Genomic DNA, 27,625 nt, shown 5'->3' with positions numbered 1-27,625 from the left:
TGATTTGAAGAGAAAATTCTACGTAAAGTAACTAAGTACCCCGGGCTAAATACTCGAACAGGTTCTTCTCGTCCTCGAGAACATTCGGCCAGAAACATATACCAAGGTATATATAACTTAGGTAATTCTGAGTACTGCAGTACCTTGATAGTTCGTTTACCTTTATCGCCCAACCCAATGGCTGAATGCAATGACATTGTTGTCTCAACGTTTTGACTGAACACAAATGCATTGTACGGGGTGTGTATTACGCCCTGTAGTGTAAACAAAGTTGATCCTGCTGATCATCAATCATTGGTAAATTGTGTCATCTTCCCACGATGGAGCTAAAACACAAGCTTCAAGGTTCTACTTACAGTTTGGTGCTTTAGCAGTGGACGTCACGTGACCCTCCCTCACTGTGCATCTTTTCCAGCGCAGCACATTAGAGATGAAATAATTAACTTGAATCTATAAAACATATTTTAGTCATTAAAATGTCATACCCACCATCGGACCTATAAAGTGGTCTGAACCCCTAACAAAAATGTGTTCTCAAAAGAGAGTTTTATCTTTCCTTCTTAATTTTGTGTCTAGTATTTTTGTCTTTTTATGCAATTGATCGCAAATGCTATATTCCGTATATATCAGATTCTACTCTATTGTAGTATATTGTATTATATTCTACTTTATTGTATTCTATTCTATTTTATTCTATTGGGTAAATCACAAAGACTTCTGTTGAATTACTTTCCCATCGCCGTAGCAAACACAAAACCAAAAAGGGCGCGGCAAAGTAGAGTCGTATTTGTTAATGATGTGAGGAGATGTGTAATTTATATATAAATTTCATTAAAAAAAATTTTTAAAGTATAAATATATTTTATTTTTGTTGTTGTTGTTGTTGCTTAATGAAATCAATCTGATCAAGTTCACGTCTTCAGTATCCCAAATGGAAAACGCACAATGACAATGTCTTTGTACGTATCTTCTCAAAATAAAAAAATAAACATTAGCTTGTTTGCCTTAGAATGTGGTGATTAACTTTAGAAATTAACAATCTGTATGCAAAAGAACAAAAATCGTTGCTAATAATACCGCCGACATTTCTTTAAATATTTTATGCTAGATTATTAAAAACAGTTGGTACACGGAGATATGATAACGTGAATGTTAAACTAAGACTAAACAAGCTCATATTAGGCTTAGACTGGGGCAGGGTGAAGTATACTCAATCCTAATTCAGTGTAAATATATCATATAAACAAAAAAACAGTTTCAAAATTTATTGTGTATGAATTACATATTTGAAGAACCTGATTTTGACAACTAAAGACAACACGACACTAATATTGAGTGAGAAAGCATTTTCAATATAAAAAAGACAAAATAAAAATATTACGCCAACTGCATCGAAAAAATGTTGTTTTTTCTCCAAATATATAATAAATAAATCTATTTATATTTATTTGAATATGAGTGTCAACATGTTTACTGGTTCTTCGTCGTACACAACATTATACAGAGTTTTCGGTACACAAATTTTCATATAAAGATGATCGAATAACCTTATATTGTCAATTAACATGAATGCGGTCATTTTAAACTTGGCCGAACTGGGTGCGACTCGAAACTGTTCCGTAAAGGCCATTTAAATACATGAAAACATGAAAGACTTTCCGTGGATACCAAGAATGTTGATGTAAATAAGCATAACGCTCCCTTTACCTACGTAGAATGTGTTGTAGATTGTAAGTGGAATGTTTTTTTCAGTGCTTATTAAATGACGGTAATTGAAACCCGTATCTGAATACCCTTCATTATACGACAATGACTTGCTATGGTCGTCTGTCTTTGTCGATTGTGGGCATGCGTAGACAGGTAGATTGACGTCATACGTCATTTGTATAGAAAACGCTTTTGAAATTGCACGTTCAATACACGTACTGAATAATAATAACTCTCACAATACAATTGAGGTCAAACATACAAGATGGCGGCAGCAAAAATGGTTGCCATGCAGCTTGGTTGTGTGGTTATTTTCTTTTTAGGTGAGTATTGCTTGTTCATAGCTAAAAACATGTTTTTAACATTGCCACAAATAGAATACTAGTATAGCCAAATAATACGTCGCATCTCTAACGGCGATACAACGCGAAAATCGTTACCTATTAGCAGTGGCGTCGGAGAGTCACTCACTGGTTGACTTTCTAATGAGCGACTATGACAGCAAGGTATGTTCTACGAGAGAGAGAGAACAAACTACCATACACTGATCATTCTATATCATGGATTGGGGAAGGGTGTGTATTAACAAATTGCAACAACTGAATTTTAATATCCTTATGATCGAGATCATAGTGGGGTAGAGGATGTGTGTGTTCACAAATTGAAACAACTGAATTTTAATATTGTTATGATCGAGATCATAGTGGGGGTAGAGGATGGGTGTGTTCACAAATTGAAACAACTGAATTTTAATATCGTTACGATCGAGATCATAGTGGGGTAGAGGATGTGTGTGTTCACAAATTGAAACAACTGAATTTTAATATCGTTATGATCGAGATCATAGTGGGGGTAGTGGATGGGTGTGTTCACAAATTGCAACAACTGAATTTTAATATCCTTATGATCGAGATCATAGTGGGGTAGAGTACGTGTGTGTTCGCAAATTGCAAAACTGAATTTTAATATCGTTACGATCGAGATCATAGTGGGGTAGAGGATGTGTGTGTTCACAAATTGAAACAACTGAATTTTAATATTGTTATGATCGAGATCATAGTGGGGGTAGAGGGTGGGTGTGTTCACAAATTGAAACAACTGAATTTTAATATCGTTACGATCGAGATCATAGTGGGGTAGAGGATGTGTGTGTTCACAAATTGAAACAACTGAATTTTAATATCGTTATGATCGAGATCATAGTGGGGGTAGAGGATGGGTGTGTTCACAAATTGAAACAACTGAATTTTAATATCGTTTTGATCGAGATCATAGTGGGGTAGAGGATGTGTGTGTTCACAAATTGAAACAACTGAATTTTAATATCGTTATGATCGAGATCATAATGGGGTAGAGGATGTGTGTTCGCAAATTGAAACAACTGAATTTTAATATCGTTATGATCGAGATCATAGTGGGGTAGAGGATGTGTGTGTTCACAAATTGAAACAACTGAATTTTATTATCCTTATGATCGAGATCATAGTGGGGTAGAGGATGTGTGTGTTCACAAATTGAAACAACTGAATTTTATTATCCTTATGATCGAGATCATAGTGGGGTACAGGATGTGTGTGTTCACAAATTGAAACAACTGAATTTTATTATCCTTATGATCGAGATCATAGTGGGGTACAGGATGTGTGTGTTCACAAATTGAAACAACTGAATTTTATTACCCTTGTGATCGAGATCATAGTGGGGTAGAGGATGTGTGTGTTCACAAATTAAAACAACTTAATTTTAATATCGTTATGATCGAGATCATAGTGAGGTAGAGGATGTGTGTGTTCGCTAATTGAAACAACTGAATTTTAATATCGTTGTGATCGTGATCATAGTGGGGTAGAGGATGTGTGTGTTCGCAAATTGAAACAACTGAATTTTAATATCGTTATGATCGAGATCATAGTGGGGTAGAAGATGTGTGTGTTCACAAATTGAAACAACTGAATTTTATTATCCTTATGATCGAGATCATAGTGGGGTAGAGGATGTGTGTGTTCACAGATTGCAACAACTTAATTTTAATATCGTTATGATCGAGATCATAGTGGGGTAGAGGATGTGTGTGTTCTCAAATTGAAACAACTGAATTTTAATATCGTTATGATAGAGATCATAGTGGGGTAGAGGATGTGTGTGCTCGCAAATTGAAACAACTGAATTTTAATATCGTTATGATCGAGATCATAGTGGGGTAGAAGATGTGTGTGTTCACAAACTGAAACAACTGAATTTTATTATCCTTATGATCGAGATCATAGTGGGGTAGAGGATGTGTGTGTTCACAAATTGCATATCTACATGGGCGACATCGTGAATAGGTTTGGACATGTTTACTCACAAATTGTAATAATCGATCCCCATGACAGAAATAAGATGCATAAAAAAGGTGTATTCAGAAATTTAATAACTCATCATAATACTGGATCACCATGGCCAGGATGAGAGCTGGGGAAGGTGTATGTTCGTTGAAGATGATGTGTAATATAGCACTTGGAATATATGTAATATAAATATTTGTAAAATGATCCTCAAATCAAGCAATCATTTCATCTTGCTTTAGGTCATCTTCAAATCAGCAATGGACAAAGGAACGTTTCAGGTACGTATCATAATAAATGTCACGTGTCACGATTATCCGTCATGAAGTCATTCAGCTGTGGGTCCATAACTCTTCTTGTGTTGGTATTTTACTCATTTCTCATACACTACTATTTTCAGGCAGAATTTGTATCGACACAAAAGAGCTATGGTCCCTCCCATGGCATTTGTGTTTATACGCAAGTCTAGGGGAGGAACCATAGCTCTTCTGTACTACTATTTCAACTATCCATTGTTCTATGTTATGTATATGTTATACTTACCACGTATGTATTTCAGTGTCAAGTTCAGATCAAGGCTATTGTGAGAGTTATTACAACATTTACGGTGTAGAGCAGCAGGGTTTCTATTGCCCACAGGAATACGACCTGCCATCTGAAACGTATTGTTGTGGAGAAGGTTTCCGATATTGCTGTGACTATGATACTTATCAATCAAGCAGCAAAGTCAACTTGGATTTCAATTGGAACAATAACAATAATTCATTGAATGATTTGGTCAATGATTTCACTGAAATGGGAAATGTGATGGCTACAAGGTATGTAGACAATTTCCCAATACAAATATCGCCACACATTCTGAATGTACTGTTTTTACATCTTTGCAACTTCTGGCGGTAAGACCATGTTAAATCGATCTTAATCTGATTTTAATCTATCTCGTGACTAAAAATAATTCATGTCGTGGAATTGTCATCCAAATATATCTACTGAAATGTTGCTGAAATCGCTGTTGTAAATAAATACGTAGATAAATAAATAAATAAATAAATAAATAAATAAATAAATAAATAAATAAATAAATAAATAAATAAATAAATAAATAAATAAATAAATAAATAAATAAACCAATAAATCAATCAATCAATCAATTCCGTTCTTCGTTATATGGCGGTAATGTATATGCCAATATATTGTTATTTCTTTTTTTTGTAGCATATTGACTATCGTGGGTGTAATATGTGGCATAATTGCTATTATTATTATAATTGTCGTGATCGTGGGAGTATTGATCTGCACTGGCGTATGTTGTCGAACATCAACCCATGATACCACAATTATACGTAAGTATATAATTCATGTGTTTGTAGTATAAATATTCTCTTTGGTGGTCATGCAACTTCATTGCTCGGTAGCTGGCTTGGCTATTGGTTACATAACCTTTGTGGCTTGATGAGTAGTTCTGCAAACTTGTTTGTGGCTTGATTGGTAGTTACGTAACCTTTTTCAAAACAGTGTTTTACAACTTGTTATTGTTACAGTATTAGAGCACATTATTATAATATTGGAATAAATTATTAAAGTACTATTTCAGTACCTTGTTATAAGTATTAGAGTAAATTATTTATTCATAGAATAAATGTTTGTCAATTACAAACGGTATTTGAATCAGTATATTGTGTTTTACGCTGCAGGTAATTCAGCTCCACCACCGACGGCAGTTGTAACATCATCTCAAATGTACGCAGCGGGGACGCCTCAGGCTCAAACTATGGTGTATCAACAACCACTACCAGCATATTATCCACCACAGCAACAACATATGGTTTATACTTCGTATTCACAGGCGCCCTCATCGACTGCTTACACTGTAAAAGTTTAGATAAGCTGTCATATTGCTGCAGTGACAATCCTTCCCCTGGGAGGCAGGGTTGATGTGGTGACAACCCTCCTCTCGGGAGGCGGATTTGATGTAGTAAAAGACTGTTTTCTATATTAATGAATGAAATTATGTCGTTTAATGACTGGCCTATATATATATGTATATATATAATAAGTTGCTGAAAACGCTGATTTTTTATTTCATTTATCGATATGCCGTGTTCTTGACCATATTTTCATATTAACATTACTAGCTCTGCTTGCATTTGAACTTTCTTGTTGACATAACACAATATAGTCCCTGAATGAGAACTACCAATGTCTGCGGTATCGTGGAACTTTACAGAGATGTGGATTATGAACGTTATATTTGATTGTATAGCATGAAATATTTTTATTTCCTATGAATAATTCATGTAAATGATATGGTCCGATATATTACGAGACTTTTGGCAGTTCTGTGTGTGTTCATACCTCTTTCGTACACAAGGCTTCATGACGTTGTTGTATTTACTATTTCATAGACAAGTTGTTTAGTGTTTCAATGTAGTGATACTGTTCATGTCGTCAGGTAATCTAAGATACTTATCAGTTGCATTTTATTATTTTTATTACTTACAAAATCTCATTCTGTTCTTGTAAATCTGTTTTATGTCTATTCCAATGTTTGTATTTGTGATCTTTATTAACGCTTGTGTAGTATGTATACCATAATGTCCGACTGAGTAGTGTTCGTTCGGATATTGGCCAATATGAGACCACAAACACGAGTACATGGTAACTGACATTGAATTCCTGGTAGATCAAATGACAAGATGCCAGAGGCGTTACTTTTCGGAACATATCAACATTTGGTATTTTCTATAAATATGTATAGCACTGCCCGTGATCTAAAACCATGAAGCAAAATCATCTAACTCTTTGTTCTCGCAGCGTATTCTCATGATTGTTGGATTCTCGCGAGATCACACAGAGAGATATGTTTTGTGGGCCTGCATTGCATAGTGAGTATCTTAGCAACTGCGTATTATCAGAGTCACCCGCAAATTAGAATGCGATTCTAATAATACCCCCAATAAAAGTACCAGGTTTTTAGAGGTCTGGATTTGAGTCGATGAATCATGAGTGAAATTTCAGGTGCATTATAAGATATATTGTACATTATAAGGTATATTGTACAGTATAAGGTATATTGTACATTATAAGGTATATTGTACAGTATAAGGTATATTGTACAGTATAAGGTATATTGTACATTATAAGGTATATTGTACAGTATAATGTATATTGTACAGTATAAGGTATATTGTACATTATAAGGTATATTGTACAGTATAAGGTATATTGTACAGTATAAGGTATATTGTACAGTATAAGGTATATTGTACAGTATAAGGTATATATATATTGTACAGCACACGTAATAATATATTGTTAATTGAACTCGTATCCTCAGTGGGATTTTGATTACATGACAATACAGAACGACAGAAAGATAAAGGAAAATCTCAACAGAATAAGAATTGACACATTTTCGTATATGATATCAGTTATCAATTTACAGATTTCTCTGATTAGCTTATTATTTTAGTTTGTTGGTAAGATAATCATTTTGTCTGATAATTTTGCATACTTGGCTCATTAAATAAATCCAGCCTTTATTTTTATTGTTTGCATCTGATAAGAAAATGCTCCTCGTCTTCTAATGAGTTTGTATTGCATATAGGACATGTTCTATTTCGGTGTGTATGTTAGAATATGTCATATATGCAAATTAATTAGCAGTATGTGAGTTTTGGCGCCCTCTCCTGTCTCGCAGGGGAGCACCGCTATAATTACAGTTAAGAGTTCTATAATCGTCAATCTTGCTCCATTCTGCATGATATGGATGTGTAGCTAACTCATATCTTCAATGTCGCCAGTTGGGGATGATTTCAAGGGTTGACTTATATTGCCACGAGAGGGCGATATCCAGGCAAAACTACAATAATACACGTGTGGATGGAAAGGGTTCACACGAACACGAACGCACAGCTACACGACTGAATGTCAAATAATTCAAATCTACAGTTAGTTGTGTATTATTACAGTTGTAAGTTTAACACATCGTCATGGTAACATCAAATGTGTCATTGAAATGTTTTACTTAATATATGTCTTTTTAAATGGGTTTTAAAATTAAGATTGATATTACTCGTTTGTTTTCCTGACAATAAATACGTCTGTCTATCAGCTCGTTTCGTACTTCTGTGCTGGTGTTGAAATCCAGAGCCTGTACATCAAATGTATGTCAACCCAAGCCGTTAAATAAAATGTATACTTAAATTTAAACACTATCTGTCACTTATTTTTCCCTGGGGAATAAGTGCATGCTGGGAAAGGTTATAAATCGTCTCCACCAAAGCCTGAATTGAATGGAAGAGACTGGCGCATTCTTCTCCCTGCCATACGTTGGCGAGTAAAACACAAACATAAAAACATTCATCGCGAATTTGTTTCCGTATTTTAATGTACTTCACGTATTTGATAATTACTAGTATCGGTACACAATCAGTCTTGTTCTTTTGAATAAAACGAACCTTGCCATAAATGCAGGTGATTTAGAGCGAATAAAACAAGAAGGAAGTCCAGGTGACATATGTCACGTGATGCTGATTGTCCAATGGTCGGTGAATGTATAGAAGTGAGAGTAATACATGTATATATAAATAAGCTGCCAGTGCTGTAACGCATTTTCCCAAAATGGCCACTGAGGTTTCAGGCAACATGTCGATCGTTTGCATACTATTATTTTTTGCTGTGACGGGTAAGTAAACAACGTGTTTTTATTTTTCTTCCGATCTGAGACTTTAGGTTGATCACATAAAAAATACCAACAATGGCGGAGGCCGATGATTGTGGTCTATTAGTAACGACAAGACTGACGCTTAACATGCGTGTATGGAACTATCGGCTTTACTAGTGTGGATTGTAGTTATTTCGGGGATTGATCATGGCAATTAATCCCATACATGATCCCCTCAAAATTTTTAATAGTACATGGCATGTCTGTAAAATATGGCGAAATGTGCGGGGCGGGAAGAGTCACAATTTACCTCAAATATATGGAGTTGAAATGAGGTCAAACGTCGCAAATCTAATGAGGTGTATTCTATCCACGGTGATGTATTGTTTTGTTTGTTTGCGTGAGCTTCTCTATCCGGTACGGTACGGTTGATGTGTACAATGGTACTCACAGCTCAGTTACACCGTAAGCTTAATTATAATTAAAGTACAAGTTTCAAATCACAAAACTATTTGACGACATTATAGATTCGGGGACCGAACGCCAGCAAAATGTGACACATTAGAAGAAGAAATACGCTATACGAGTGTTTTGAGAATACTAGTATCGGATTGTGTAGTATGTATATAACGATGAGATATATCAACTACATACCATGTTTTTTTCACATAGTACATGCGTATTACTGTCCTGGTTTCCTTGACAACGCGGGAGTATGGCGGAGTGGTTTCTTTTGTCCTCTAGAGTACAACTCTCCCAATTATATGTATTGTTGCGGACAAACATATACTCGGTACTGCTGTGATTACGATGACCATCAACGTGAACAAGATACAAGCAATAAAGCGACACAGGGGATCTATGGCAACGGTCTGACGGGGAACAATATCGCTGATAACATAACTTCCACGCACATGTTTAATGGCTTCCATGGTTCTACAGAGGAAGAAGAAGGGGTTGTTGAGTATGTATTCTAATTACTCCAATGTTTAATGATGAATTACATACTATTATAATCTATTTTATTACAGTCTGTAATTTTTTGTATGTTTTATATTGTATAGCGTTGGAGTTATAATTGGTATAATATGTGGTGTTTTTGGATTCATCGTTGTCATTACTATTACAATTGCGGGTGTCCTTATCTACACCGGGATCTGCTGTTCTTCATCCTCGTCCGACACGTCTGCAATTATCCGTAAGTAAAAAAAATAGAATATTGTTTCTACATCCTCTACGATTCGTTTCAAAACATCTTGGGACAAGCCTGTTATTTCATAACGATTTTGAATTCTTTGAAAATTCATTTAATTTATTATCACAATAGATGTTAATTTCTGATGACCACAATGCAACTGTAAACAACTGTTTCGTTCGTTAGTTACATTCTAGCCATCATTTCACGTTCGTGATGTTTTTTCCCTAGAACATGAAGCCTCACCAGCATCTGGTTGTACGGCCAACATCACGATGGAACAGCTACAAGGATCTCCTTACCGACAACTGCATGTGTCAACTTTAAGTTCACCAATGTGTGAACAGCAACAAGAGAAACATATATCCCCGTCGCCACAGCAACAACAACATCAGCAACATACGTCACCGATTCCACCAACTGCGCCATTGCCGTCACCACCGCCATTGCAACAACAACATGAAAGGCAACAGCAAGAAGAACAACTACAAACCGACTTTTTCCATGCGCAATTACCTCCGCCATATACAACCAGACCAATGCGTATTGTTTAGTCCACATCCGGGGTATAGTGTTCACGCTGTGTCGATGCACTTGTCTAAACATTGTAAATTAAGTATGGACATGAACCCCTTTTATACTGCTTCGATATTTCATCAATATAAAAGCTTATTATTCAAGGTGTGACGCAATAATCAGCACATTTACAGTATTATTTTCACTTGAACCGAATTAATTGATTGACGTTGTTCAGCCTTCTGTCGTTTTGACATGGTAATTTCATCATTAATATAACTATTATTAGTTGCAAAGGCTACTGGAATATGATAACTAGACACAATGCCGCCCGGTTCCACTGTAGTGAATATAATGGACAGGGGGGGAATATAAATGGACTTGCATAAAAACATTGCGGCGTTTCTTCTTGCATTGTTGCGATGTGCTCAATTTCACACAAATATGCTGGTTCGTCAAAATACTAGACTATGAAATATATATCTCTGCTTTAAGCGTAAATAAAACGCGGACTATTTTGCATATTTAACGAACTTATTTATACATTTGTATTCATGTAACCATATAATTACTGTTACACGCTGACTCATTTACATTTTTGTACAAAATAAAAACAATTTAAACCAAATAACGGCTGTTCGTTAAATAATTCACACTTACAGTCACGGTGACCGCCTATAAATTCCGACCAGCTATAATCAATACAAATATTCTAGACAGCTCCATTTTGGAAGAGGTGGGGCAACTCATTCACCATTATATAATCTGATGTTCATCCCACATTTTTTTTAAATGTACATCATGTCTATAAGAAGTAAAATATATTAAATATGACCTAACAATTGCCCGATCGGTTTAAGCATAAAAAAGGTTTGAAACCTGGGTCAACTTCAGTACATTTCGGTAAATTAAAATACATACTTACCCATAGATAAAATAGAACAATCTGGATTGTATTTATGTTTGGCATATCATTCTACATAACGGGAACGAATGATTCAAGTGTCTCGGACTGATAGCAACTTTGATCACGTCTTTCTCAGTTTGTCCAATATATGCACTCATTAAGGTGATTTTATTGACGGTTATTTTTATGGTTAAGTATTCTCAAGCGACATTGGATACCAACATAAAATGTTCCTTTGTAAACCAGGTGGGTTTGCAGCGGTGTGAATACAGTTCCAGTAATTGGTCTATACGCACGTGAATGCAAGTTGTTAGCCAATTACATGTCGTGACACAGATGTTGATTGGCGTATTTTGTGCGTAGAAAAACTGTTGTTTTGGTGGTCTCTCTTCGGAGGCAACGACACAGTCAAGTCCAAAAGATGACTAATATATTGTTTGTGGCGATGGTCTGCATCTTAGTTGTCGTAAAAGGTAAGTCATACATCGAATTTAGGTCCAACTTCGCTCAGAGCGAATATATTTAACCCGTTACAGTAGTAGATTGCAATGAATAGGTCAGCTACTCCCTAATATAATCATTCGCTTGATGCTGCTTTATTGTAGTAGTTACTGAATAAATACCTAGTGGGTAGATATCTCCTAATTTTTAAATTTACAATTTTACAGTCTAAATAAGGACAGTATACTGTAAAACATGTTAATTTAGCTAATCTGTAATTTCGCTAATTCAAGATGTCACTAATTTAAAATAAAGTATATTCTCACAATGAGATTGTTGACACTTTATCTAAATCAAAATTTGGTTAATTCATGCACGAGTCAAATTCGCCAAAATTGCATGTAGCTTTTTAAACATGTTTACGAGGTTGGTCACACTGTTTGGCTATAATTTCGAATCTATTTACGAATAGTGCGGTTTGTTATTACGCCATCATAATATACTTTCAGGGACCCCACGTGATCTACAGTTTCACTTTAAATTCATAAATGAACTATTTACTCGTACAATTGTCTATTCAACAGAGGCAAAAAACGACCGCTGTACTGGTTACGTTGATATCTTGGGAAACCAAAAGAATGGCTTTGACTGTCCCAGCATTATTCAGGATGATTGGGACGATGATAAATACTGCTGTGGTACTTATAATTATAAATATTGTTGTGATTACATTACTTGGCTAACTGCCAAATTCCAAGATGACGACGTGATATTGCCATCGCCAATGTAAGTATGGCAAACATAAGATATGGCTTGGTGTCGCTGTCACTTGTAAATGAGCCGTGCAACATACTGGCACCAACAAGACGTTATCTTTTGAAAGCTTTTGGTGCGTACTTTTGATAGTGTCTGCTGGACATGTCAAATCAGTAGCTTATTTAATATTTGGAGGGGTTAAAGTTCACTTGACTATATAAATTGTGATTTTATTTGTTAAAGCCACTTGTATATTGTAAATTACTTTATTTGTGCTTGTCAAAACAAGCTGAAATGAACACAAATACTGGACAAAATACGCGTTCTCTTACGAACAAAAAAATAACATTAAATATGGCAAAATTAACTCAATATGCTTAATATTTATATTTGAAGGTCCAGTATAATGGTTGGAATACTGATTGGTGTGTTAATAATTGTTGTCGTGGTTATTATTGTTATCATCATGTGTGCTAGCAGCACAAAAAGGTCGCAGAAGAGAAAAAGAGTTGATATTATAACTTCACGTAAGTTTACAATATGTATTGTTACGAGTATACATCACGTAAGGTTACAATACGTATTGTTACGAGTATACATCGCGTAAGGTAACAATACGTATTGTTGCGAGTATACATCACGTAAGGTTACAAAACCGTATTCAATATACGTTACGAGTATACATCTCGTGGGGGATAATGCGTATTTAATACACGTAACGAGTATACATCATGTAAGGTTACACATCCGTATTCAATATACGTTACGAGTATTCATCTCGTGGGGGATAATGCGTATTTAATACACGTAACGAGTATACATCACGTAAGGTTACAAAACCGTATTCAATATACGTTACGAGTATTCATCTCGTGGGGGATAATGCGTATTTAATACACGTAACGAGTATACATCACGTAAGGTTACAAAACCGTATTCAATATACGTTACGAGTATACATCTCGTGGGGGATAATGCGTATTTAATACACGTCACGAGTATACATCACGTAAGGTTACAAAACCGTATTCAATATACGTTACGAGTATTCATCTCGTGGGGGATAATGCGTATTTAATACACGTCACGAGTATACATCACGTAAGGTTACAAAACCGTATTCAATATACGTTACGAGTATTCATCTCGTGGGGGATAATGCGTATTTAATACACGTAACGAGTATACATCACGTAAGGTTACAAAACCGTATTCAATGTACGTTACGAGTATACATCTTGTGGATGATAATGCGTATTTAATACACGTAACGGTACATACACTTAAAGGGGCACTTTCAGTTAAGCCTATTCTCACAACAAATTTACTTCCTAGATTAAAATTACCATGGATAACAAAAGATAGATTAACTTTGTAAACAACATAAACAATAGTGTCCCATGATTCTTTGGTGCAATCCATGGGATTGAGCGGTTCCCGATTGAAGTCATACTACAAACTTTGGTGTTTCGGTCAATACATAAATGAATGAATGAAAATCTTATCTAACATCACAGGGAGTTGAACAAACTTGTGTATTTTAATAAATTATTAAATAATAAAATGTTATATAACTTTTTTTTTACCCCTTTCCTGGTATCGATTTCAAGTAATCACTGATCTTTGTTTATACCACTCTTTCCTTCATCACAATTTTGTTACGCGCTAATTTTATATGTAAATTTTAACGCGCGATGTAGACACACCCTATTTTAGATTAGGGCGTGTCTACAACGCGCGTTAAAATTTGCATATAATATTAGCGCGTAACAATTTTTTTTAAAGTTGTGATAAAGGAAAGAGTGGTATAAACAAGGGGGGTAAAAGGCCAGGAGGGGGGGGGGTAAAAGAAAAGTTATATAACATTTTATTATTTAATAATTTATTAAAATACATAAGTTTGTACAACTCCCTGTGCTAACATGTACAATAACTTGGCGCTTTCAAATTGTTTCTTTTTCAGTTAGATGTATTGCTACTAACTGATAGAAACATTGTATTTCTAAGTTGCAGTGAAATTATTATTATATTAGAATACAGTAATTAGAATACAATACAATACAATACTGCGTATATTATGTATACGTGTGTTAATAAAAGTGTTGGCTAGGAAATTGGATCATATTTCATATCATAAATTTATCAACCATCTTGGAAGAATAATGTTCTCCAGTTTATTTATTCAGTGCATACAAGTTTTTCTAACTGGTATTTATGGTTAATTTCAGCTTCAGCCAAGCCACCAGCATACACTGCTACCATTACGTATACACCAGTATCACAACCCGAACCACCTAGTTATTCCCCGTGTAAACAACCTTGTAATGCAGCATACATACAACCAAAGCGTACCACGAGACATTCATACTTCACGAACCAGACCAGCTCCAACGATACGTCATATCCGGGGCAGTCGGACATAATTATTGAGGAGATGAATTAAAGTCGGCAATGTGTGAAGGAAGATGGACATCGTATACGTATAACAGACTTAGATTTGATAATGTACTTTATATAATGGCATATAAACATTTGAACAAAGACATACTTAGCCTGACATGTTGGCGTAAGTGGCGCCCTCGCCGGCCGGCATCAGTCCCCACTATGTTGGCTTTTGAGCACCGCGGAGGGCGCAACTCACGCGACCTTGTCAGGATAAGACACACTGTACGACAGTTTATTGTGATCGCCAACTAAAAGTGTGAGCATGACAATATAATACATAATTTGAATTGAGTTGAATTATCGGTGCGTACCAACAAGACAAAGCGTATACACAATTGTGGAGATGTGAACATTATATCATTATGAAATGTTGAACACCACCAGATTATTCGTACTATAGTGTCTTGTTAGTTTATGTACGCTCCTAGTATATGTTAATTAAAATACATGTACATATACATATACATATACATGTACATGTATTTGAAGAAGAGAACTGTAAATTTAGTCGAATATTTGTCAAAGAATGATACAGACGATGTACAAGTACATCTGTGAAATACGACCTTCAACAGCACAATTCAGTTTTGAGTACATGTGATTCAATATGTTGGCTGGATACTTCAACGTTAAGCCACAGCCGTCCATCGATAGCGACATAGTAGGAAAACTGTAACAAAGTTGTATTGCGAATTTGGGGAATTGTGGGTAGTTTTTCTGCAGCCCCATCACTGGTTTTGTGTACGTGTTATGTCTTTTGTATAGAAGGACAATGGCCTTGGAAATGAAAATCGCGTCCGATTCGTCTACGTATTCAACCCAGAAAAAACTGAATTTTAGTTGCATATCACAGAGTATGACATGATAAGAGTGTGTATAAATCTTTTGCTATCTGAGCTGAGAGAACAAATTCGTTCTGAATAACAATCTTTTCCTCGTAAACAGCCGTTACAGGTTGGAACAAAGAAAGGGTAATTCCACAGTCCCTCTATCATAGACTGTGGTACTTGCTAGTAAACAGGCATTGCGTTGAGAACAAAGATACTAGTATATGGGTACATTCCTGAAAAATCTTGAGTGATCGTGTTGTAGGTTCAGCATAATACATCAGTGATACAAGAATTCAGAGCCTGTCAGTACAAGACCAGACTACTGTGTGCATTACAATCTTACCCATTTTAATACTGTGATGGATCGAATGTGAGAGCTTTCACCTTCAAACTTGGTAAAACAAAATAAATAGTAACTGAAGAAGATTTAATCCAAAACTTGTTTAATGACAAAACACACTTTGAATAACTCCACACTAAAATTTGCAAACAGATTTTATGTGTTGATAAGGCGTGCAATGCAATGACTAGAGCTGAACTTAGTAGCACTCATTAAATGTGATAGCGCCATCTATGTAACCTTTACGTATTAGCGATAGCGAGAATTATGAAAGCCTAAAATCAATCTAAAATGGTCATTTTCTGGACTACGCTTTCCATTCTGACAATAAAAATGTTTTTATTGACAGCATTTGTTAAGATTATTCACATTAACTAATGTAAATCTAACTATAGAATTCAAAATAAAGTCAGGTTGCCAGCGGTTTTTAAACAAGATAACAAGCTATGCACTCGTAGCCATGGTTATAAATATAAACTAAATTTCATATTTTGGAACATCAAAAATGTGCAACAGAGTCGGCTTCATTAAAGTTTGCATTTCTTCTCATTGTCATACGTGTACCTACAGAGCAAAGGTTTTGTTTTCTATGTAATGAACAAACTATTTCTATCATGTTTTATTGCATGTAAAAAAATAGTCAGTATGTACAAGGCCATACTATAAATTTGATGAAGACACTAAAGTATTTTACACAAGACTATGTGTTTATGAATAAATTAGAACAAATTATCGCTCCGGAGAAGTTTTACCTTTTATCCTTTTATAAGAAAAAAAAATTTTTTTCGTCAATTTGCCATTTTCTCGGAGGGGTTTATACTCGGACAACTACGGTACATCAAGCTGAATTAGTAATTCATGAATTTCTTGAGTGTTTTCCAGGCACTAAATATTGCCTCATTGTCAATTGCTTGGGACAATTAATTTTATCGCTAAGTATTGTACGCACAACAATAATCAACTTGAAATTGGGTAAAATATGGTACAATCTGACAACCGATTTCTCTGTCTCTCTATATATCTGATACACCTTTCACTGCAATAATATAATGAGGAACACTGTAACTAATCTATTTTTTGTTTGTTTTCCTGACCATTGATTGAAATTGCATGTTTTTTTATTCATACTTCGGTAAAAACAAGATTTTGATATTATTCCGCCATTATGTGAAAACAAAATTATTTGTTATTTTTATACTAACATAGCTGGTCAGAATAATTATTATCAACATATTATTTATTTCTCTATAATGGAAAGCAATTTTTGGAAATAATTGTTGCATATATGACGAGTAAATAGTTGCACACTTAGGTAGATGCCATCACAGTATAGTTTGACAACAAAAACACTGGGATTCAATTATTTGATAATCAGCAATGAATGTTTGCTTATATTAAGTATTTATTATTAATATACATCTGTCAGCGTAACGCCATAAGTTACAGCATGCCGTAATTTTGTGGTATTGCACTGGGTATTTGCATTCAACCATATTAGGAAATGGTGCGTGTCGGTTGATACTCTGTACTGTCTTGGTGAATACTTTGCAGTATCCTCGTACTAACCTCGTATTCATAATATTTGATATGTCGAAAAACCAGGGTTGCAATGTTGTACATAATACGGACTACAGATAAGTTGTGTTCACGTTACACAAAGTACGGGCTAAGATTTAAGCTGATTTAGGCTTATCTAGCATATTTGCATTTCGGCTAGACCCAATTGCGTCCACGCACAGGGAGGGCCAGTCGTTAGCACGGGCTAAGGGGTGCCATTAGTCGGTGACCTTTGGTAAGCCGCTATTTACGAACGAAAAATGGATGACACACGCGAGGTTCTATTTCTGCTGCTGGCATGTTTCATTCTAATTTTGAAGCGACAGGCACAGGAACGTGAGAGAAGATGGACCACTTATTTGGATGCACATAAACAGTATACAACGGGCGTAACAGAATACAGCGTTTTATTAATGCATGTCGTAGACAGCGAACCAAATTTATTTTGTCTACGATTGGAGCTGCTGTACGCTCTACTACAGTGACCCAATTAGTGTGGAAGTGAGCGAGGAGTAATGACTGGTGGAATAGTGTCATTATACGAACATGGGACAATTTTCACACCCAAAGGTCGCCGCAGAGGGCGCTTAGCCCTGGGCTAAGCGTTCGCGCATACTTCGTTAGCCCGTGCTAAGGTCTAGACCGCGTCTTAAATTCGGATCAGATTTAACCCGTACTTAGCATTCCTTAGCCCGTGCTAAGCGTTCACGCACGTTTTCTTAGCACGGGCTAAGGAATTTGACCTCTTAGCCCGTGCTAAGGAGCTGTGCGTGAACGCAACTATATTGTGCTAACAATGCTGTGGTTTATACAAGATGTATATATTTGTATTGTTAACTGCCATAATAAGAAGACACCTTCACAAAATTATAGTTTCAAAAAAATGTATTCTTCAAACTCAAAAATATATAAAATAACAAATAAACGATATTATTAACTATTATTTCATTTGAGTTTTCTCTTCTTGCCAGGAGGTTGCATACTTGATGGGAAAGCACTGCGTGGAATTGAAAGTGAACTACGAATACTGGTAGAAGTATTCGACTGAGATGACTGACTTTCTCCATTCTTTTCTTCTCTCACAGCTTCAGCGATTTGTTCTGTGCTTTCTTTGTTCTCCAACGAAACTGGCTTCTCACCTGGCTTCATCTATAAATCAATAATTTTAAAACTAATTGAAAAATCATGTTGGTGATCTGAAAGACCAGAAAAACTATACTAATAATTTAATTGTTATAATAATAATTATCTTTATTGCATTTGTATCCCTATTAGGATTTTGAATAAAATGCAATACAGATGTGAATAAAGACAAACAAACAATTAAAGTGAGAATAAAAATGACAAGCGAATAAAAGTAGGGGAAAAAAAATGGTAATTTAAAAGTAAATTGGAATGTTTTCCATAGTTGTGTTGGTGAATGTTTGGTTTACTAATGCATGTACATGACCTTATCTTGAGATAGCTGACTATAATGTTTTCAGTTTTTCCTTTCTTGTTTTGAAACAGTTCTTTATGTATTTTGCTATTTGTATTATTGTCTTCTCATTTTTATTATTTAAAACATATTTTAGTTTTTCTTTATTTTTTGTTAATGTGGGGGTGATAACAGCTGATAAATTGTTTTTCTTTCTCCCACGTAAAGATCACATGTTAACAGAAAATGTTCTTTGTCCTTTATGGTGTTCTTTTCATGACATTTTTTGTCAGATATGTCTGTTCATGATAAGGTGAAGCTGCAACCCATTTAATGCCAGCAGTCAAGGCTGCTCATTTTTTATAAATATCAATCGTTTCACCACCAGCTCCCTCTTGTCATCACAAATTCACCAAATAGTCCTGTTTATAATCTGCTCTTTCCTTGCCAAATTTTTTGAGTGAAAACTTAAAAATTGCCCCAATTGTGTCTGTTGCCTCCAAAATTGAGGTTCATTTCCCGAAATATTGAAGGATATAAGAAAAATCTGTGGAGAAATTTGGGACAGAAAGTCTGGTGTTGAAAATGTTAAAGTATTAAACTGATAAAAAATGTTTGAGTTTATATAGTACAAACAAAACATGACAGCTGGCATCAAAGGGTTCAAAATAAAAATCGCCACAAATTCCCACATCACAGCCAGGTTTTCTTTTCAGTTTGTGTACGATTTTGTATCTGTGAACTATTATGATATTATCATGTGGAAAATAAAAAAAATATTAAAACATTACCTGTACTACTTTGGGTGGGTATTTCTTGGCAAGTTCACCAAGTAAAACATCTACTCTTTGTCTTTGAAAAAACGAACTGGGTTCTTCCTTAGTTTTATTTTTTTTCTTTGCTTTGTCTGTGAAATGAAAAATAAATTCATATAATGAAACTATGCAATTTAATGAGTTTGCATGCATGGTGTATATATTTTTTTACATGATGCAGGCATACTAAGTAATATTGACAGTGACAATGAACTTAGCAGGTGACATTACACAGGTTTGCAAATCAAAAATTGCACTAGTATATATGTGATGGTCGATATATTGGTGTTTTGGAACTACTTTGTGATATATCTAAGTGTAGATATATTGGTGTTTTGGAACTACTATGTGATATATGTAAGCACAGATATATTGGTGTTTTGGAACTATGTACTATGTGATATATCTAAGTGTAGATATATTGGTGTTTTGGAACTACTATGTGATATATTTGAAGGTAGATATATTGGTGTTTTGGAACTACTATGTGATATATCTAAGTGTAGATATATTGGTGTTTTGGAACTACAATGTGATATATCTAAGTAGATATATTGGTGTTTTGGAACTACAATGTGATATATCTAAGTGTAGATATATTGGTGTTTTGGAACTACAATGTGATATATCTAAGTGTAGATATATTGGTGTTTTGGAACTACTATGTGATATACCAGAAGCTAGATATCTTGGTGTTTTGGAACTACTATGTGATATATATATATAACTAGATATATTAGTGTTTTGGAACTACTATGTGATATACGGGAAGCTAGATATCTTGGTGTTTTGGAACTACTATGTGATATACGGGAAGCTAGATATCTTGGTGTTTTGGAACTACTATGTGATATATATATATAACTAGATATATTACGGTAGTGTTTTGGAACTACTATGTGATATACGGGAAGCTAGATATCTTGGTGTTTTGGAACTACTATGTAATATATGTAAAGGTAGATATCTTGGTGTTTTGGAACTGCTTTGTGATATATCTAAAGGTAGATATATTGGTGTTCGGAACTACAATGTGATATATCTAAGGGTCGATATATTGGTGTTTTTGAACTAGTATGTGATATATTTGATGGTATTATATTGGTGTTTTGGAACTACTATGTAATATATGTAAAGGTAGATATCTTGGTGTTTTGGAACTGCTTTGTGATATATCTAAAGGTAGATATATTGTTGTTTTGACAATAAATTGTGATATATGTGAAGGGAGATATATTGGTGTTTTGGAACTACTATGTGATATATATATATAACTAGATATATTAGTGTTTTGGGACTAGTATGTTTTATATATAAAGGTAGATATATTGGTGTTCGGAACTACAATGTGATATATCTAAGGGTCGATATATTGGTGTTTTTGAACTAGTATGTGATATATGTGATGGTATTATATTGGTGTTTTTGAACTAGTATGTAATACTGTAGTAGTTAACAGACCAACTAGCTTTGTAAACTGACATGATCAGGAACTGCTCATGGGCAGATATATGTATGACAGATTATGTCACACACTAGTTTACATATTGTCAAATGTTGCAGATCACCTGTGGAAATAGACATTTTCTTCACTGATAACTTGTATATTTTATACATAACTTTGTTGAAATCCCTATTGAATTTAGATTAATTAATAGTTGTGTATTTCAATGCTTCTTTGTAATACTATACTGCTATATTCACAGTGAAAAAAAACAATAAATACCAACCTGCTTGTTCTGATTCTTTAAATTCCCACCAATAACCTTTTGAGGGATAGTACCTGGAGTATGACCGTGCTTCATTGAATGATGACTGGATGTTGTGAGTGGCAGTCAACTGAAAACAAATATAACATAGACTATACTATCAATCATAGCGACAAAATAAGATCATGAAATGACATGACTTTTTAATGTTTTTGAGAGTGGACATAACGGTTTTATTGAACATTGTTTCAGAATAAAACTTGTAAGCCTGTTTTTTTTCAAAGCATCTCAAAAAAAAGACCAACAAAAACATTTATCTTCAGAAACCAGCAGGTTTTATATTCACACTTTTTCAAAATGGCCAACTTTGATTGAATTGAGAATGCTCAAAAGCAAAAGTTCATGGTAATGTGCAGTTGTTTGTTATATCTCTACTCAACTTTCAAATATAGTGGCTACTTCAGACTGCAGTCTAAATTAGGCATTTTACCATACCAATAACAGTCAATAATATGACGTAATATGATAATAATTGATAGAAATCTTACCATTCTAGCATTTAATACTGAACACAAATCTGGTGCTTGATGCACAATACCTGCTATAATATAATAATTGGCTAATGGTGTCACATTTTGAGGTGAATGTCTAAGTTGTTTACGGATGACATATAATATCGGTTCTTGAACATGGAGTAATATGTACTCTATACCTGTCATCTGACTGAAAATGAAACAATACACAGTTTGAGTATACAACAAAATGACACATTGTCACAGTTCTAAACAATTACATGTACAAGGTCAAATGTATAATACAAGGAAACAATTGCATAGCAGTAAAGAGATAACTAGTGAAGCTGAATAAGGTAAACATGATGAAAACCACACTAAATTATCAAGCAGAATATTCCTCTTAGGAGAGATTAATAAACTCCACACAGGAAATTTAAAACAAATTTTACAATGAAAAACTATTTGATGGATGTGAGTAATTCAAATTATAGGAAATATAGTTGAACACAGAATTTGTACAAGATGCGATAAAAACTCATTACATTATGGACTGCTCACGGCACAATGAAATGATTTACAGACTTACAAAGGATAATCCTAATTTTACTTCATTAGTAGCGTTCACATACAGCTCCTTAGCATGGGCTAAGAGGTCAAATACCCTAACCCGTGATAAGAAAACGTGCGTGAACGCTTAGCACAGGCCAAGAAATGTACGGATTAAATCTGGCATGTTTTTAAGACCCAGTCCAGACCCTTAGCATGGGCTACAAAGTGTGTGTGAACACTTAGCTCGGGCTAAGCACCAAAAACGCCATTATATTCAATGTCCATTTGGATGATTAACTATTGATTTTGGCATGCCATTCCCGACATGACAATCAACGCGAGCACATCTACGGACATAATTCTTGAGAAAAAATAAAAAACTGAAGATTTTGTATATTTTTAATAAGTTTGGGCGTTCCTTAGCCCATGCTAAGTACTGTTCCTTCCCGTGCATGGACGCAATTCGGTCTATCCGATATGCAAACATACAAGATATACTAAAATGTAGCATGAACACCAGTTGTGAATCATTCTGATAAATTTGTTTACAATATGACAAACTACCACATGTGTTTAAAATGCAAACAGGTGTCTATTAGCTAAAAAAAAAAAAAAACACATTTTTAGCTGGTCACCTTGCTCACACACAGGAGGCTACAGCAAATTACAACATAGAAATCAAATGTGTTTTTTTTTGTTTTTTTATACCCACCCACATTAGAAATGTCAATTTATTTAGCGATATATCTCTGATAATACTCACTTTAGCTGCTCTGGATTTAACCTCTGCATTTTTACTACTTCATTATTACATGTTCTGTCATAAAAAGGATTACTACGCTCTGAGAAATAATCCATGACATTACTTGGATTCAATACTGGAATCCAGGCACTATCATACCACGATAAATGTAGTGGATTATCTGAAATAAAACATTGTTTGTATTTAGACACCCATAATAAGGATTCACCATGACGATGACAGAGGTGTAGATAAATGAATGCTCATAATATGTGGAATATGAGAAATCATCACATTAAACAAAACAATGAATGAAACTTTACAAGTAAAATACATATACCGGTAATTCATTGGACACAAACATGTGCTTGTCAATCTTCAAATGGATCTTTCTAGATTAGGCCAACTAAGAAAATATGTGTTTATTGCCTACCTTAAAATTTTTGTAGTCAAACAAGAAAAAAATTCACAAGATTTCAAAGTAAATTTGAGTAAATTTCACCATGTTTAAACACAGGGGCAAGTAAAGCCATTAATGTTGAACTCATTGTCAGCCCACGAATGTCCATGAGATTTATATCAGAACCATGGACCTAAGTACCAACAGTGTGTCAGAACTGACCTCCCACATCACACTTCTGTAAACCACATAGAGGCTGCAATCAATGTCAAGTTATCATGAAAACGAATGCACTACTATTACTGCTATTGGGATAAAAAAAAAACGTGAATCAGTCCACTTTTTTCAAGACTAATGAATCTGGCATATCGAAATAACAGATTATGAATACAAATGTATAATAGTACCCCGGTACTAGTAAATCTTCAAATGGACGTTGAATACATTGTATTAAATGTATTAAAACTAAGTGAATAATCAATGCAAATAATGGCGTGGATACAAAACTATAGTGATTAAACCATCATTGCCAAGGCGGTAAGAAGACAGTCATGCGGTACCGTATGGTAGCACTCGTCGATCACATGCCCTACGTATCCATGTAGCGATGTGCTGATCGGGCGAACTACTGGATAATGCCTCCAGACACATCGCCTGGCCGTATTTAGATACTACCCCCCCCCCCCCGACACATTGTCCATACAGGCGCTGACTACGCAAGGCTGTGAATCAAAGACAATTGATGGCAAACAAATTTGCTCTGGTTATCCTATGGCATTGGTGCCATTCGAATAATTGTAAGTTAACTATGGTCGTCCAGAAAATCCTTAAAATTGCATAATATGCGTGTATATAAAAATAACCAACCCTTGTCTTGGTTCTGTATTGAAGCCTGTCCTTGTCCTGTTGTTGTATTACTCGCCGACGCCATTTTGAATTTACGACAACACTCTATAATTGTTAGGGGTTTCCCCCGGAGCTATGACGTCACTTTAGGAATTCCCTACACGTCAACGCCTGTGACACTGTGACATCATAAATAAGTCCATACATGGAGCTAAAAACTTAGCTCCACGGCCCATCCAAGAGGGCTGCAGGCTGCGTCTAGGGTCTAATTGATAGCTGTTAACTGTAATGTATTACATGTTTCGTGGAATGTGTAATAGTGTGAACATATTTTTTATTCAAGAGTTATAATTCCTCGGAATCCATTTGAAATAAATGATTCATCAAAGTGAAAAGTGTATTGTCTGTACCTGTAAAAATATGCAAACCGATAACATGAAGACTTGTCTGCTCGGGGATATCCAATATTTGCTGAGAATACACGGAAATTCAATAAAAAATACGTTGGTTTCCATTTTTGCACTTTATAAACGCATAGAATATAGATTGTCGACAGCTAGAACCCTCCCCCGGGGGGGGGGGGCTACTTCCATAGAAGTGCAATACGGGTATGTGCCGCCCGACTGGGGTGTCATTTCACGTTATTTAGTTTAGAAGTGGGTAGCCGTTTATCAATGGTTTGGTTTAGAAATGTGTAGCATTTATTTACTTTTTCACAGATCCTTATATTCAAAGCCAGATGCTGGAAAAGGCTGAATAAAATGCATTGCCCGGATGCAATCATCGCAACGGAAATACTTGCAGATTCGTGGCGGATATAAAAAGTTGATTTTATGTGACAAGTGCACGAGTTCGCAGATACTGAAACATTGGCATAAAGCAATGATTACTATTTACATAGAATTGAACATAAAATAAACCACGTGACTTATACGATCACGACACATGGTCCGGGGTCCAGCGGCCCGGCGTAGGCGTGGAATTCCCAAACATATATTACTAAAGTCTTTATAACAGTGTAGAACCTCATTTAAACCTGAGACATCGATGCCAGCTCATCTCCAAACTACCCCAGCTATACCCAGGCTGAACTGAAGCGATGAAGATACTGGTTACCACGTTAGGATTAGTACTCGTTACTAGTATTCAACTTGAATGTAAGTAACATTCTTCGGCAGTTACAATTGGACGACTCACGTTATAAACTTAAAGGATTTTAATATTCAACATTTTATTTTATTCATGACAAGGTATACATTGTTAATATTTAATGCAACGGGTGGAGGGGATGTGGCACAAGCTTCATTTGTGTATAGCATAAAGGGGTGGGTAGTAAGAGCCAGCTGATATTTACAGCGGACGCAAACGAGATTCGTACGGGTAACATGTAAATTACCTTGGAAAGACTTCATGTTCCAATAACCTTACCAACTTCCCCCATACCGCAAATAAGATTCGTACGGATAACTTACAATAACCTACTATAGTCTTACCTCCATAGCAATATATATACAAAACAGACACCAGCTTAGCTATAGTAAGTACCTAGACAAACATTAATTGCAAGTAAGACTGTCACAAAATGTAGCAAATCGTTTTCATAACATAGATCATTTGATAGCGCCAATAAATAAAGGCCCTCGCTATATTGCAATATTCATAGGGCTTTTCCTTTGCTAGCTCCTCGTACAAATATTGCTGATTGGATGTATTTTAACTATCTCGTAAATATCACGATGATATTTCAATACTATTTCTGGATTGGTCAATTTAAAATATAGCAGCCATTTTGATTTATATAAACTTATAAAGCTGTTATAACGTACCCACGTGTCTGCCCACTTTGTACTGAAAAAATAAAATGTAAACAAACAGTTTTGGATATATGTGAATTTGATGAAAAAAATAGCCCTCTCAATTTCAAATGGTCAACCCTTGATCAGTTTTCATAATTTAATTGCTTTTATATTCTGCTAATGTAATCCAGATTTTCGGGAATAAGGTTTTGTAATAATATTACCACTACCACTAGTCACGTTATAAGTGTATATAAGAGTACACTGTCATGCGGTATTGTAAACAATCACTGACTCACGGAGAATACTGTGACAACAGTAAAAAGAAACCGAAAATCAATTGCAAAGACGATTGTATAACTCAACGTCACTATATGATAGGACAGAGCAGTAAACATGGATAAAAATAGGCTGGTGGGCGTACTAGAAACAAATACGTTCGTAACGGATTTCCCATTTGAGAACACAAGGAGGTGAACATAAAATACTGTACTAGTATGTGGTCGGAGTAGCTCGATGAACTGGGGTGCTCACTTACTATATGTATAAAAAATAATTTAACTGCAGTATATGTGTATTAAACAAATGTACCCGACATTGTACTAGCATATAGACTATTCTGATGTGTTTATGACTTACATGGCTTGTACTTCTTTCTACATAATAAACGAGCCGCCCAACAAGTGACAAGTTCATGCCAGTTAATTGTTTTGTTGTATTTGCAAATATCTGATACGGAGAGAATGCCAATTGTATATTGTTGCGTAGCATTTGACTCAAGGAAAACTACTATAACTAGTAGTACCCAAACGTGTAGATTTTTTATGTTAGTTTGGAGCAAATGAAATTATTCATATGATCTATACTCACAAGCGACACCGTTTAACTGCCCACTAATACAGAATTTAATTAAAAAAAACATACATAAAACTAAACAGAAATTAAACAGAAATTAAACTAAACAAAATAAAATAAAATACAATAAATTTACTTATTCAGTTTTACGAAATAGACGGAACTTGAAGTAGGTTGGAAAGGTGTGCATGGCATATTTTTATAGAGCAACATTTATTTCAATAGAATAGAATAGAATAGAATAGAATAGAATAGAATAGAATAGAATAGAATAGAATAGAATAGAATAGAATA

The 27,625-nt window shown here is 34.9% G+C and overlaps 4 protein-coding genes across 5 annotated transcripts; 3 read left to right on the top strand and 1 right to left on the bottom strand.

The window, feature by feature from the left end:
- Positions 1-1,957: 1,957 nt before the first annotated feature.
- Positions 1,958-6,573, top strand: LOC100370146 (uncharacterized). The gene is made up of 5 exons (XM_002731257.3): positions 1,958-2,030; positions 4,277-4,315; positions 4,594-4,852; positions 5,250-5,377; positions 5,729-6,573. The coding sequence occupies exons 1-5, from the start codon at positions 1,973-1,975 to the stop codon at positions 5,914-5,916; spliced, it is 672 nt and encodes a 223-aa protein (XP_002731303.2). The 5' UTR covers positions 1,958-1,972; the 3' UTR covers positions 5,917-6,573.
- A 2,025-nt stretch (positions 6,574-8,598) lies between these two features.
- On the top strand, positions 8,599-10,707 carry LOC100372652 (uncharacterized). The gene is made up of 4 exons (XM_002731273.3): positions 8,599-8,721; positions 9,373-9,664; positions 9,765-9,898; positions 10,127-10,707. Exons 1-4 carry the CDS (start codon positions 8,658-8,660, stop codon positions 10,447-10,449), a joined length of 813 nt encoding a protein of 270 aa, XP_002731319.3. The 5' UTR covers positions 8,599-8,657; the 3' UTR covers positions 10,450-10,707.
- A 694-nt stretch (positions 10,708-11,401) lies between these two features.
- On the top strand, positions 11,402-15,544 carry LOC102809817 (uncharacterized). Its single transcript, XM_006812158.3, has 4 exons — positions 11,402-11,791; positions 12,344-12,545; positions 12,912-13,042; positions 14,744-15,544. The coding sequence occupies exons 1-4, from the start codon at positions 11,740-11,742 to the stop codon at positions 14,956-14,958; spliced, it is 600 nt and encodes a 199-aa protein (XP_006812221.1). The 5' UTR covers positions 11,402-11,739; the 3' UTR covers positions 14,959-15,544.
- Positions 15,545-18,554: 3,010 nt separating this feature from the next.
- Positions 18,555-24,808, bottom strand: LOC100370002 (mediator of RNA polymerase II transcription subunit 6-like). 2 transcript variants are annotated; one of them, XM_002731256.4, is made up of 6 exons: positions 24,702-24,808; positions 23,456-23,615; positions 22,177-22,351; positions 21,650-21,758; positions 19,896-20,011; positions 18,555-18,836 (listed from the first exon to the last, which is right to left on the bottom strand). In XM_002731256.4, exons 1-6 carry the CDS (start codon positions 24,763-24,765, stop codon positions 18,633-18,635), a joined length of 828 nt encoding a protein of 275 aa, XP_002731302.1. In that variant the 5' UTR covers positions 24,766-24,808; the 3' UTR covers positions 18,555-18,632. The 2 variants fall into 2 exon arrangements, with proteins under 2 accessions (XP_002731302.1, XP_077868481.1); XM_078012355.2 differs by lacking the exon at positions 24,702-24,808 and adding an exon at positions 24,395-24,534.
- Between the last annotated feature and the right edge of the window lie 2,817 nt (positions 24,809-27,625).

This window comes from Saccoglossus kowalevskii, chromosome 2 (genome assembly GCF_978046115.1).
Source record: "Saccoglossus kowalevskii chromosome 2, keSacKowa6.1, whole genome shotgun sequence".
NCBI classification, from domain to species: Eukaryota; Metazoa; Hemichordata; class Enteropneusta; family Harrimaniidae; genus Saccoglossus; species Saccoglossus kowalevskii.
This window is presented reverse-complemented; position numbering and strand designations above follow the sequence as displayed.